This window comes from Silurus meridionalis, chromosome 7 (genome assembly GCF_014805685.1).
Source record: "Silurus meridionalis isolate SWU-2019-XX chromosome 7, ASM1480568v1, whole genome shotgun sequence".
NCBI classification, from domain to species: Eukaryota; Metazoa; Chordata; class Actinopteri; order Siluriformes; family Siluridae; genus Silurus; species Silurus meridionalis.
In genome coordinates this window covers 10801078-10813275 of record NC_060890.1, presented here as the reverse complement: position 1 = coordinate 10813275, position 12198 = coordinate 10801078, and the positions used below count along the sequence as shown (strand labels likewise).

The 12198-nt window shown below is 40.7% G+C and overlaps 1 protein-coding gene across 4 annotated transcripts in view; it reads right to left on the bottom strand.

Annotated features, from left to right (window-relative positions):
- The window catches only part of LOC124388631 (transformation/transcription domain-associated protein), a 63045-nt gene that overhangs the window by 36407 nt on the left and 14440 nt on the right, over positions 1 to 12198 (bottom strand). For all 4 annotated transcript variants that reach the window (XM_046853484.1, XM_046853483.1, XM_046853482.1 and 1 more), the window contains exons 22-36: positions 11813 to 11964; positions 9739 to 9938; positions 9375 to 9592; positions 9053 to 9250; positions 8113 to 8373; positions 7631 to 7792; positions 7277 to 7373; positions 6836 to 6957; positions 5839 to 6009; positions 5644 to 5712; positions 3976 to 4095; positions 3748 to 3867; positions 3487 to 3651; positions 3202 to 3383; positions 2886 to 3084 (exon numbers count right to left, since the gene is read on the bottom strand). In XM_046853484.1, coding sequence (XP_046709440.1) covers positions 2886 to 3084; positions 3202 to 3383; positions 3487 to 3651; positions 3748 to 3867; positions 3976 to 4095; positions 5644 to 5712; positions 5839 to 6009; positions 6836 to 6957; positions 7277 to 7373; positions 7631 to 7792; positions 8113 to 8373; positions 9053 to 9250; positions 9375 to 9592; positions 9739 to 9938; positions 11813 to 11964 — 2436 coding nt within the window. The remainder of the gene's footprint in view (positions 1 to 2885; positions 3085 to 3201; positions 3384 to 3486; positions 3652 to 3747; positions 3868 to 3975; positions 4096 to 5643; positions 5713 to 5838; positions 6010 to 6835; positions 6958 to 7276; positions 7374 to 7630; positions 7793 to 8112; positions 8374 to 9052; positions 9251 to 9374; positions 9593 to 9738; positions 9939 to 11812; positions 11965 to 12198) is intronic.

Here is a 12198-nt window from a genome sequence, read left to right as displayed (position 1 = left end):
TACCTAGTTGTAGTTCTGGATCTTTGTGTGTGTGTGTGTGTGTGTGTGTGTGTGTGTGTATATATATATATATATATATATATATATATATATATATATATATATATATATATATATATATATATATATATATATATATATATATATATATATATATATATAAAAATAGCTTTAAGTCGGAAAAGTGTTATACACAAAGCTATTTCAAGAATAAAAAACTGCTACAGTGATATTAGTAGCTTATAATCATGATTTGATTGCAATTAAGAAATTTTATAAATTACGTAAAATGATCAGGGCTGTCAATCACTGTTAATAGCGATTACTCACATGATTGACATGGGTTAACTCGTGATTAACTGCAACTTAATCGCACATTTTTATTTGTTATAAAATGTACCTTTAAAAAAAAAAATTTTAATACTCTAATCATCATGGCCATGGACAAATATGGATGCTTTATGCAAATGTATGTTTATTAGTGAAACCATACTCAAAATAGAGCATGAAACAAAATATTATTGCAAAAAAGTAATTATGATATTTTAAATTACGTAAATCATCAGGACACCAAAAGAACCTTTTGCCATGTTTCCACACAGATGGTTTTAATTGCCGGATGTGTGTATCTTGGTGCATCAGTAAACTGTTTTCAGCAGTTTTAGACTTTTATTACCGTAATTTCCGGACTATTGAGCGCACCCATATATAAGCCGCACCCACTGAATTTGACAAAGATTTTTATTTTGAACATAAATAAGCCGCACCTGTCTATAAGCCGCAGAAACTAATGAACTTTACACAGGCATTAACAAAAGACAGTGTGTTGCACTACTTGTATCTAAACAGTAGCCTACCAAGAAAGTCATTGTTCACTGTCTTCCTCCTTCCTTTCACAACAATTTCTTTATCTTTTGGCATCGTTGTGCGTTTAAAAATCACCATCGGTAGCTTTTCTCCCAGTGCCGTGCAGCTCAGAACACAGGTGAAGTGTGTTTTTTCATGCCCGGTTGTTGTCAGCGTGACGAATGATTCGCATTTCCTGTTGACAGTCCGAGTGAGCGTCAGGTCAAACGTCAGAGGAACCTCATCCATATTTATGATGTGGTGCGGCCCGATTTAGTGGGAGCGTATCCAATTTAATATAAAGAATTTCATTGGTTCCCGTTCGGCAATTTTATTGGTCTAATGTTATGGGGCACAGTTTTTTGGCTTGAAGCTTGTAAAACCAGGAAAAACCCAGGAAAAATCCATATATTAGCCGCTTCGTTGTTTAAGCGTGGGGAAAAAAGTAGCGGCTTATAGTCCGGAAAATACGGTAATATCTGGATAAATAAAGGATGTCGTGAATAAATGTGTGTTGTGTTGAAGGTCGCCTTCTTTATATTTATTTATTTCTATTTTTAATAAAAATGGCTAAACAGGCATTGCCGTTAAAATTTAATTTGCATTATTATTGTGTTAATTTTGACAGCCCTAAAAATTTAATATTTTTGTGCTTATATATATAAAAAAAATAAACTAGACATTTTACTATTATTTCCATTTCCTAATAATAGTAAAAAACATTACCTTTATAAGCTACTAATATCACTGCTCTCAAAATACCTATAGTTACACCCACCTACATAAATATTCTGTATAAAACATTTTGAAAACTCTAATGCTTTAGCTAATCTCTCACGTTGCTGGGCTCTCCCTCAGCTCGAGCTCATTAAGCCCTTACAGAAAAGCATCTGGCAACACCACTTGAGCTGAGATGCATCTCATTAGAGAAAGTGATCAATAATCATGTCTGCTTGTCCCCCAGGGTATTTCAGACCAGTGGGCAAACCCGGCTTTGTCTGTCTCTGCAGGTGAGACAACAAAACTGCCTGTGTCTGCTAGCTGCACTGTGTTGTTTGATAGTGGCCGCTGCGTGTGTGTTTTTGTTGTGTTAGCGTGTGTGTAGAATAAATGATGGCACGTACTACGGTGCTGGTATCAGGCAGGCCGCAGGGCTGCAGGTGTGCCTTCATTATCCCCCGCCTTAATGAGCCCCTACGCCGTTAGCATGAGTGATGGTGCAGCGCAGACTCCATTACACACTATCTATTATGGCAGCACACAGCCTCTAAACACAGACACCCCACCCCCCCCTACACATCCACCACAAAACCCATGGAGAATACCACTCAAAACAAGCATTGTGTTAAAACGTGTTGCTGCGTCAACTATCAGAAACCTCTCTGCGTGCACTTTTAGCTGCAGGAGGTAAAAAATGGTTACAGTATGCAAGGCTGTAGAAGTGCGGTGATGGCTAAACCACCAGAAATCATGAAAAGAGGCTGTGTTTGCAAAAGGGAAAGGAAAATTAATCAAATATACTGAGGTTTGTCAATTTTAGAGTAAATCTGCTTAACAATGTAAAAGCAAAAGTAGCAACTTTGCGTAAAGCTATATAATCTGAGTTTGTCTGTGATAAAAGCTTCCTACCTGCTGCAGTACATGTATATTCAGCAGGGCCTTTTAAACACAGGACTATGCGCCCAATGCCCAGCTTGCATGGCGCGAGCACGTTCCGAGTTCATACCTCAGCCCTTTCGCCTCTAATTAAGTATATAGCTAGTGTTTGTAATGCTTGGGAACACTGATTTATGTCATAAAATCGGTCACACCCTCAAATAAGTCTTATCTAATAGCGGAAAGGGTCACAGCAAAGTAAAGTCAGAAAGTAGTTTGTTACATAGCAAAGGCATGCTTAATACCTTGGAGAATATCTGACCTGAGATTTTTGATAGGATCCAATTTGTATGATACTTAACTAACAATCTTACTGAATTAAGTTTTGTTTTTTTTTATCTCCCAATTACAGCATCTTTATACATCATTCAGAAGTGTCTCACCTTGGCTTTGAGCTCATCGTTAAACTGCGGGTCATTGAATTCGACAAAGCGGAAGAAGAGCGCTCGCTTGTGTGCAATGCTGTAGTTCTTTGGAATCTCTTCCTCCATGTACTCCTTCAAGAAAGTCATGTTGCACAGGAAGCGGCCAGTGAAGGCCCGCAGGAGCTGGAACAGCAGCTCGATCTCAGAATAGTTACGTCTGATGAAGCAAAAATACCCTCACAGTCAACAATCAAATATGAATTCTTATAATATAATCATACTGGTTCATGCACAGCCATGTGATTGGATAAAAATTCGAATGTCTTGGTCATACTTGCAATAGCTGAGCAGGCAGTAAGCCAGCAACTTGGGTTCCTTCCAGTTAGTCGCAGCCATGTTGTCTTTACGGTGGCGCTCCTGGAAGGCCTCACTGACCCAGACACGCCTTAATTGGCTGACCAGAGAGTGTTGTCCTGCTAGCCAGCCTTCATCATTCTTCACTATGATGCTTATGATCTAAGACAGAAAAATACTTATACTGCAGACTTGCATCAAACAGACTTCAAATTCACATGGGATGAGGGGAAAAAAAACAAAAAAAAACAAGGCTTTTGTTCACCTTAATGGCTTGGAACTGCAGGTCTAGGCGAGCCGTGCTGGTGGAGGGCGAACCAGGTCGCACTGTACCCGGAGTACCTGCAGGAACTAGCAGGGGGACAAAGCGGTTTGGGTTCGAGGCTAACACATCTCTCAGAGGCTTGGCATCTTTGTGCTTCAAGAAACTCTGAAATACATTTTATTAAGGCAGAAAAAGATTGAACAATTTGCAAAGTAAATAAGTGCTCAAAAGCAAAACAAAACAAAAAAAAAAAACATTTACCATGAACATGCGACTCCACTGTGGATCATTGAGCGTGGCCTCCATCATGAACAGTTCAACTGTCTGCGAGGGGTGACGTGTCAAAAACTTGATGAGCGGCTCTCGGAAAGGACTGCCCGCCTTAACAGACCAAGACACGCAAAAAGGTTTACATTCCTGCTACCCAATAAGACAAAACACAATGGACTAATGATTGTAAAAATTTGCCTAAATAATCAGCCTTTTCACCTCAATTAGCATGGCACGCTCAGTCTTCATCACTACCTCCAGCAGGGGTTTGACCAGAGTCTGAGGAGCAGCCGGGATCAGGTGAAAGAGGTTTATGATAGCTGAGCAGATCTTCATCTCCTACAAAAAGCAAATGAGAACGGAAAACATCACTGCATTAGTAATTTATACACTAATTTTATGACCCATGGTACATACTATAAACAGCAAGAAATACTAGGAAAATCTTCAGGACCAAAAAGTAGGGCTTTTTAAGTTTTTTTAAAAGTTGAATATGGTTAAGACGGAAAAAAAATGGTGTTTCCAAATTAAGATTCCTGGACTGTTAAGGACAGTTCACTGAAGAGATGATGCTTGCTGACCTAAAGAATTGTGCAAGCAATAGTCTGGGAAGAAAGTGTATTTAAAAAAACAAAACTAAAATAAAGGTGGCTTTTTTTGCAGACATGCTGGTGCTTAAATTTTAAAAAGCTCGATACTTTAAAGTACCTCGGGCACTTTCAGATCAATTGTTATGCAAAATGTAAAACCAGCAGGTAAATATCAGTTGTGTACATATTTGGACATATATCAGCAATAAGTTGCTCGAATAGTCTACTGAAGTCTAGACTTGAAAGAGACAAACACAAGACAAAGATGATACTCAGAAATCAAACACGACACCACAGAGACAGAGGCACAGTTACGGTTACAGAGCACTCCATCAGCACAGAAAAAAAAAGAAGCACGAGCACAGGAAGAACGCCTCTCAACACACCACCATCTCACCTCCACACCCTCCATAGCAGGCTGCTCCGGAACAAGAAATAACGGACACACGATCAGCAAAGCAGTGAGTGACAGGACAGCAGTGAAGAACATTAATGATGGAGTGGTGAATGAGGTGCGAAAAAAGAAAGATGTGATAAAAAGATGCGACGTGTCGACCGAGTGAGTGGTGTGGGCTGGTTGTGAAGTGCAGACTGACAGACATAAGGTCTAAACATTGTACTTATTAAAACTTCTAACTGTCACGTGACATTTTAAAGACAAGGTGAAGTTTTAAAAAACACGAGCGCCGTTTCACGTCTCTTAGCTCAGCATCCTAAGCCTTGCCCCTGCTTCTGGCTGACCCCGCCTCATCAGTATTGCTGATCACGAGTTACATGTACAAAGTGCCAATTTGCATGTAATTACAATATGCTTGGACATAGTGGGTGCAAAAACAAGCTCCACAAAGAACGTTAGTTATCTATAAGGTTCCATCCTCTCACCTTTTCTTACCTCGACAAGGTTATCCGCCCACCAGATAACAAGGATACAGTGCTCGGAGGCTTGTTAGCAAGCCGACCCATGGGAGACTGGCGCCTAATTAATCATTGATTGTAATATAGCCACTCGAACCTCATATTTGAGCGGTGAGCGGTTCTGGGGCAGATCACGGTGCAGACACCTTAGGTTTCTGCTACCACACTCATAAAACACAGCACGCTAGAACAGTGCTTCAATGCTGACTACAGCAGCGTGAGCTAAAACAGAAAATCACTCACTCAGAGGAATTTCTGCATTTTAAAAATGTGAAGGTCACAATAAAGACACCAGGAGTCAGCACTGACGCCGACTCCCAGCAATAAGCCCACTCAGCCCTGCTGAACAATAATGCAAACAAAAGGAAACTCTCACACTTACACTGCCGTCGCTGCGCTGGCCTCCTTTATGAGTGAGCACCACCACCTCCATCCACTTCCTCAAATGTTGCTGAGAGAAACAAAGCCAATAACATTACACAGATACTATATTACCATTTTGGCATTTAAAAATATGTAACAAATAGAGTGATAAATTACGAGTTATATTTATCCGAAATGTGTGCTTGTAACTCACCATCATCTGGTCACAGAACTTGTCATTGAAGGAATTGGGGAAAAGTCTCGTGACTGAGGTCAGTCTGTTGACCACATTTAGAGTCAAACTGCGATAATCTCCCAGCATCATCAACAGAGGCCGCATGTGAGTGTGGATCTGATCCACTTCAATAGTGGCTCCCTCCAAGAACTGTAAAGAGGGAAGGAACATGAAGCCACACAATGAGACATTAATTCATTTAAGGTAAGTTTTTTCTGAAGGTGTCAGCTGGGTATCGGAGTTCTGATAGTGCCAATTATTTAAGAACACTTAATTAATGCGCCTAGTAAATATTATTCTGTTGTTAGTCAGACCACACCTTAGCCACTGTGTGTACCGCAGCAGATGATGGCGTGCATTATAATTACAGCGCTGAGGTAAGACACGTCACTAGAAAGAGCATGGGTTAAATGCGTGTGCCAAACATAACATTTATTTTCAAAATGTAAGTAGAGGGTTCTTAATTCTCTTATTGGTGAGCCTGTTTATATACCCAGACAGACAAAAAATTATTTTACTAATAATTTATAACATTTAACAAACTACAACATTTAAAAAAAAAAATCCAATGCATCAGGTATGTTAACGCCGATTTAACTGACGTGTTACAAAATAACGTCATGGCAACAATATAGCTCATTACTCAGACTTCCTAAAAGAAAGCATGCGACTTTATCCTACAGCAGTATCATGCTGCACAAAAACAGCACGATGCCTTTCAGTCTTCTGTCAACAGTGGGGCAGAAAAATTCAAAGCCCTGTGTATCTCCATTAGCAGTGGAAAGGCCACTCTAATAAAGCCCAGGCCAGTCTTCCACAGCAAGATGATGCATCACAGCTACATTCATTTTCCTCACCGCCTGCCTCACTCCATCCTGTATTGATTGTCTCAGGCAGAACTCATTAGAGGCAGCACGGCAGGGAGAGATGCAGAGAAAGGAGAATAAAAGAAGACCGGTGTTGTGTGGGAGCTGACCTTTCTCATGCAGGCCTCCCCAGCCTCCTGCAGCTCACTGTTTGTAGAGTTCAGGGCCTTGAAGAGCGCCGCAATAATCTTCTCCCTAGACTGAGGCAGGTAGTTACATGCTGCCAAAGCATCTGAATAAGCAATGAAACAAACAAACACAAAAAATAAAAAATAAACCAGCTTATGCAAAAAGCATATTGATGTTCACAGGAAGTTCGCAGCTCTTTTGTAACACCTGATTTGACCTAAAACACTGGTGAATGTTGACAAATTTTGATAAAAAAAAATTATGCAAACAATTTATAGATCTACAAGCTTGACTAACAGTAGGCACCTCATTATCAATTGCTATAGCTTAGTGACAGTTTTTCAGGCTTCACCACATATTATAAGCAGTGGCTCTTTACTCAAATACAATTTAAATTCGTTAGCGGGAATTAAAATGCTTACTGAGTGCAGCGATGCGCAAAGGAACCAGAGAAGGCAGACTTTTATAGCAGGGGAGCTTCATAAGTGCTGCATCTTCAGCCTCACACAGATTTAACAACTGCAAATCACAAACAAAAAAGTATTAAAAAATTGCAACATCTAACCCTTCACTAAATTGTGTGAGATTATTACAACTAAAAACTCGTTTTTTTACAACCAGTGTATAAACGCTAGGAAAGGTTACATTACAATGCTTTTAGGTTACTGCAGAATTTCCTGAGACAGATGTTTGATTAATAGCAGGCTTGATTGGCTACACTCAGTATGTGTGTGTGATTTCCAACACCGTATAGTGTACGAGTGCAGAGATCTTACCTCAGAGTAGAAGACTTTGTGCTCGACGACACTGAGATCCATGGTGAAGAGGCGAGGCTGCAATGTGGTGCAGAACGTGTTCCCTTCCATCAGCCCTATCTGAGCATTGGCAGGCTGGTGACGAAGAAGGTGCTTCTTTGGAGGAACCATGTCCTGAAGAACCTGATAACAAACAAACATCCTTCTTAACTTTTTCTAGATTAAATGTGAAGGCATGCAATGATTTATGGGGTTCTATTTGTAACAAAAAGTTGTGAGAAGCCCCATTTGTCTTTGGTTAGGTTTATTGCTTTTATTATCAACAGGAAGCATCTGGAGGCTTCGTAATGCACAATCAAAAGTTTTTCGTGACGTGTGTTGGAATTCATACTTCAGTTGTGTTTCAATCAGGGTTATACACATCCATCAGTGTGGACAAAATCAAAGACAACGTAAACAATAGTAATCAATTACAGCTCTGACGATACACAGCTCAAACACACCTCTTTGTGAGGCTCCATGATGATGGTGATGCTCTTGCCTGTAACCTGGGCCAGAACCTGCAGTGAGTGCATGGCCTGCTTGCGCACAGTGGAGTTGGGGGAGGTGACCTCGCGCACCAGGTCGTGGGTCACCATGTGAAAGGACTTGTCCTGTGCGCTAACCAAATCCTCAGTCTTCTCTTCTTCCTTCAGTGGAGTGGCACAGCGCACTAGCAGCTGCTCCAGCGTGGTTTTCGCCATGGCCACTGCACCGTTAGATACCTGCAACAAACAACAACAAAAAGTCAGTAATGTTACTGGTACAGATACATGAAACCACATTTCAGTTACTTTTCTTATTAGCAGTATAGGTATATTTTTCCACACTACAGAAATCTATGAATAGTTACAACGTATGCCCTGGAACATGCACAAAACATGTTTTCTGTTTGCACTTATGTTAAAGCAACTAAATACAGTCACAGAATGATAAGCTTAGATCATTTATAGAAACTAATGTTCCAGTCCGTGTGAATTACCTGTTAGAATAGAGAAGATAGCATATTAGACGGAGCACATTTAGACAAACCTGTGAATTGCAGCAAGCACTACTTGCTGTGTCAGGGCTACTGCACTGATACTGAAAATTTATCTGACCCATTCGATAATTCAATAGTGCTGTGGTGTAATCGACACTAAAACTTCCTAGTGCCACCGATTCATCATACAATTATTAATTTTGAATTTGTGATTAAGAATTTTAAAATCCACCCGCAGCCCAAGTATTTAATAAATAGTATACAGTGCGACTGTACATCAGGTACGACTGCTAAAACAGTAGACTTCCAGGCATAGCAAAGATGCTGCCTCCAGTTGTACAAGATTCTACATGAAAACATACTGTACTCTTTCAAAATCTTCAAGCAAAGAAACACTGAAGTGCAACACTTTGTGTTCCTACCTCCCCTGTGAGGTCCATCATGACAAACAAGAGAGCCTTAAGGAAGGTCAGTTGGTTCTGCAGCACCCAAATAAGTGGTAACCTCTCCATGAGGAACTTTATAGACACCACTCCACCGAGCTTGGCATACCAAGCCTGCTCATAGCAGCACGCACACAGACGTTCTACGATGTAGGAAAAGAGTGGCAGCTGGCACGCCTGGCAAAAGACAAATACTACAATTAAACTCAATGCCTAAATCAGAAACATGTCTTGTTGAAGATCAGCAGGCGTTTAGCATGAATAGAGTCAAGATGATGTGTGCTGAAAAGGAAAGACTCACCCTCTCTTTAGATCCTAAGATAATGCTAGCGACATCAAAAATGACAGCCAATGCCACTTCGCCGATCTTGCACAGCTCCTTCTCCTCATACGCCATGCAGATGGCTATGGCATCGATCAGCACCAGGGGATCCATTCCTTTAGAGCCATTCTCCTCACTGTGGAACATGGCAGTACTAGGCTGACTACCTAGCTGGTAACATGGCAGCAGGAAAGGACCTATTACACATGAAAAAAAAAATTAATTGTGCATTCTTTATAGTGACCATTTGTTGCAGAACTCAAATGTAAAATAAACAAGAGCCTAGATTGTGAAGCAAAAACAAAAAATAATGGCAAACTGCTTAAAGGAACATCAGTCATACCACACTGCTGAGCTACAGCCACCATGGTGTAATGGCGGATGAGACTGGCAACGAAAGGCAGAGCGCTGGGACGGAGATCTTTAATGACCGCAGACATGAAGGCGCCGGTCAGGGCCTGTTCAAATGTCCTGCGTGCAGGTGTGTCCTGGGCCTTGTACCGGTGAGAAATAATTACATTGGGGATCCATTTCTCTGTAAAGCTGAAAGAGAAAGAAATGATTTTTACTCTACAGATTTCAACTTCATATACTCTACACAGTGGTAAATAATTTTTACACACAGTCATAAAAAAAATAAATAAATAAATAAATCTACTTTAAGCTCATGAAAACCTGTATACATTCTCATAGCTGATAAGGAGATAACCCACTTCCAGAGAAGGGCTTCCCATCACTAAAAGAACAATGTACTTTTATGACATTTGTTAGACACCCTTTCCAGAGAGGCTCAATTATCGCATTATACAAATTTGAGCAGCTGAGGGTAAAAGATCCCAGTGTCAGCTTGGTGTTGCTGAGATTTAAACTCAAAAGCCTCCGATCGGATCAGGATCTACACATCCAGCCTGCTCATGATAAAGCAACTAATAAACAGAAAGGAAAAAAGAAATGAATAAATCAACAGTTGAGTAGCTTTTCTTGCTGTCCATCATTCTGACCACAAATTTATTAAAGACGAACATTTCGAAATTTATGCTATAAAACCTTGAGCTGTAATATTAAAATGTACATTGATGGAATTACACAAGAGTCATTACATTTTTATTATAACACTGTAGACACTACAGTTAGTTCCAGTCCACAAATAGTTGAGTGGCATTCCAGGTGCATCTATATTTCTTATAGGCGCATTTGGACATTTCACTACGTATATCACACTGCTCCACATTGTTTAGTAAAAGCCCAATTACTAGTTTAGAACCGCTAATACATTAGTATTAGTGTTTAAATATGAATACTTCTCAGATTAAGAGAAGAAAAAAAAAATATAAAAACATAAGTACCTTTAACAGGAATTTAGTAATCCATAAGAGTTCGCTAGTCAAGATTGATCACCGCAGCCGAAATTCAACATTCGGCACAACTTCATTCATTCATGTATGACAGTAATTAATTAGAACCTGAAATGTGTGTGTGAGAGGTGGTAAGGAAAGAAAAATTGATATTTCCCTTTAGGTCTGCATTAAAATCTCATCTCAGGGAATAGCAGTTGATTAGTCAATGACAAAAAGGTATTTATACATCAACAGCTCAATCCTGTGGGAGCTTTTGTTTTGTATTTGACTGGCATTTGGTTGGATGTTTCATTATTTACCCCCGCTGATAGGAACACCATGATTGAGCGGCTGTTTTATCCATGCCTGAGCTTGTATTCTATAAGGCCAAATGCCAGTAGCAGCAGTGATGGATTGTGCCATTTCATTATCGCTATTTAAAAGACTTTGGCTTTGGCCTAGACAGAGCCGAGGTGCTGGCTAGCAGGGGGAGGGAGTGGCGGATCAATTCAAATTCATATCGCTGCCACTTGAATGGGACTCCATTATCCGGGCTGGCATTTGAGATATTAAGTGAGCATGCTGCATTCTGAAAAGGCGCTTTTCACATTGACCAGAAGCAGACTGCCACGCTAAAAATGTGGAAAGAGAGGACGTCATGAATCAAGACATCTGACAGCGGAGGCTGCTCTTCCCCCTTCAGAACTGACACACTTCATTATCTCTGCGAGGGGGCATAGGCAGCAGGCTTTTGAGGTAAACAGACAGAAAGGAAAGTCAATTAGCCGCAGCGCAGAGTTCAATGCTTGGGTAATGTGACCCAGCTACCCTCTATGCACAGCCGCTCGAACTGTCTGAGTAATTAGTTCTTTTTAACGCAGTGCACGTGGGGCGAGGACAATACAGAAGCCGACTGTGCTCACGTCGCACCTCGAGTCCTGACTGAAGAAACAAAAGGGAGCAAGCACAGAGGAAAACCGGAGAAATTTCCACAATTCTTTTGCAAACCGAAATTTGTAACACGCTGCTTATTTGTGATAAAAATATTTAAGGGTTGTGTGAATAATAAGTGACTCTTACTTGGGATGGGCGAGAAGCTGGTATAGAGCATGTTTGTTATCCTCCAGGCTGGTCATGGCCACCAGGAAGCATTTAATGACCTCCCAGGCCTGACGCCTGTAATACGGCTCCGTGTTGGCACTTTTCAGACAGTCCAGAGCAGTCTCGATCGCCTGGAAAACAGTTCAAATTAGATTGCTCAAAGCCTGACAGTTATCTAAAGCAGTGGTCCCCTACTCCCAGGCCGGCACCGGTCCGTGGGTCAATTGGTACCAGGGCGCACAGAAAGAATACACAACTTACATTATTTCCGTTTTATTTATTATCTGATTTTGAACGATGTTTTATTTTGGAAAATTACCGGATTCTCTCCACCACATCTGTCTATGACTCACTCTTGATGCATG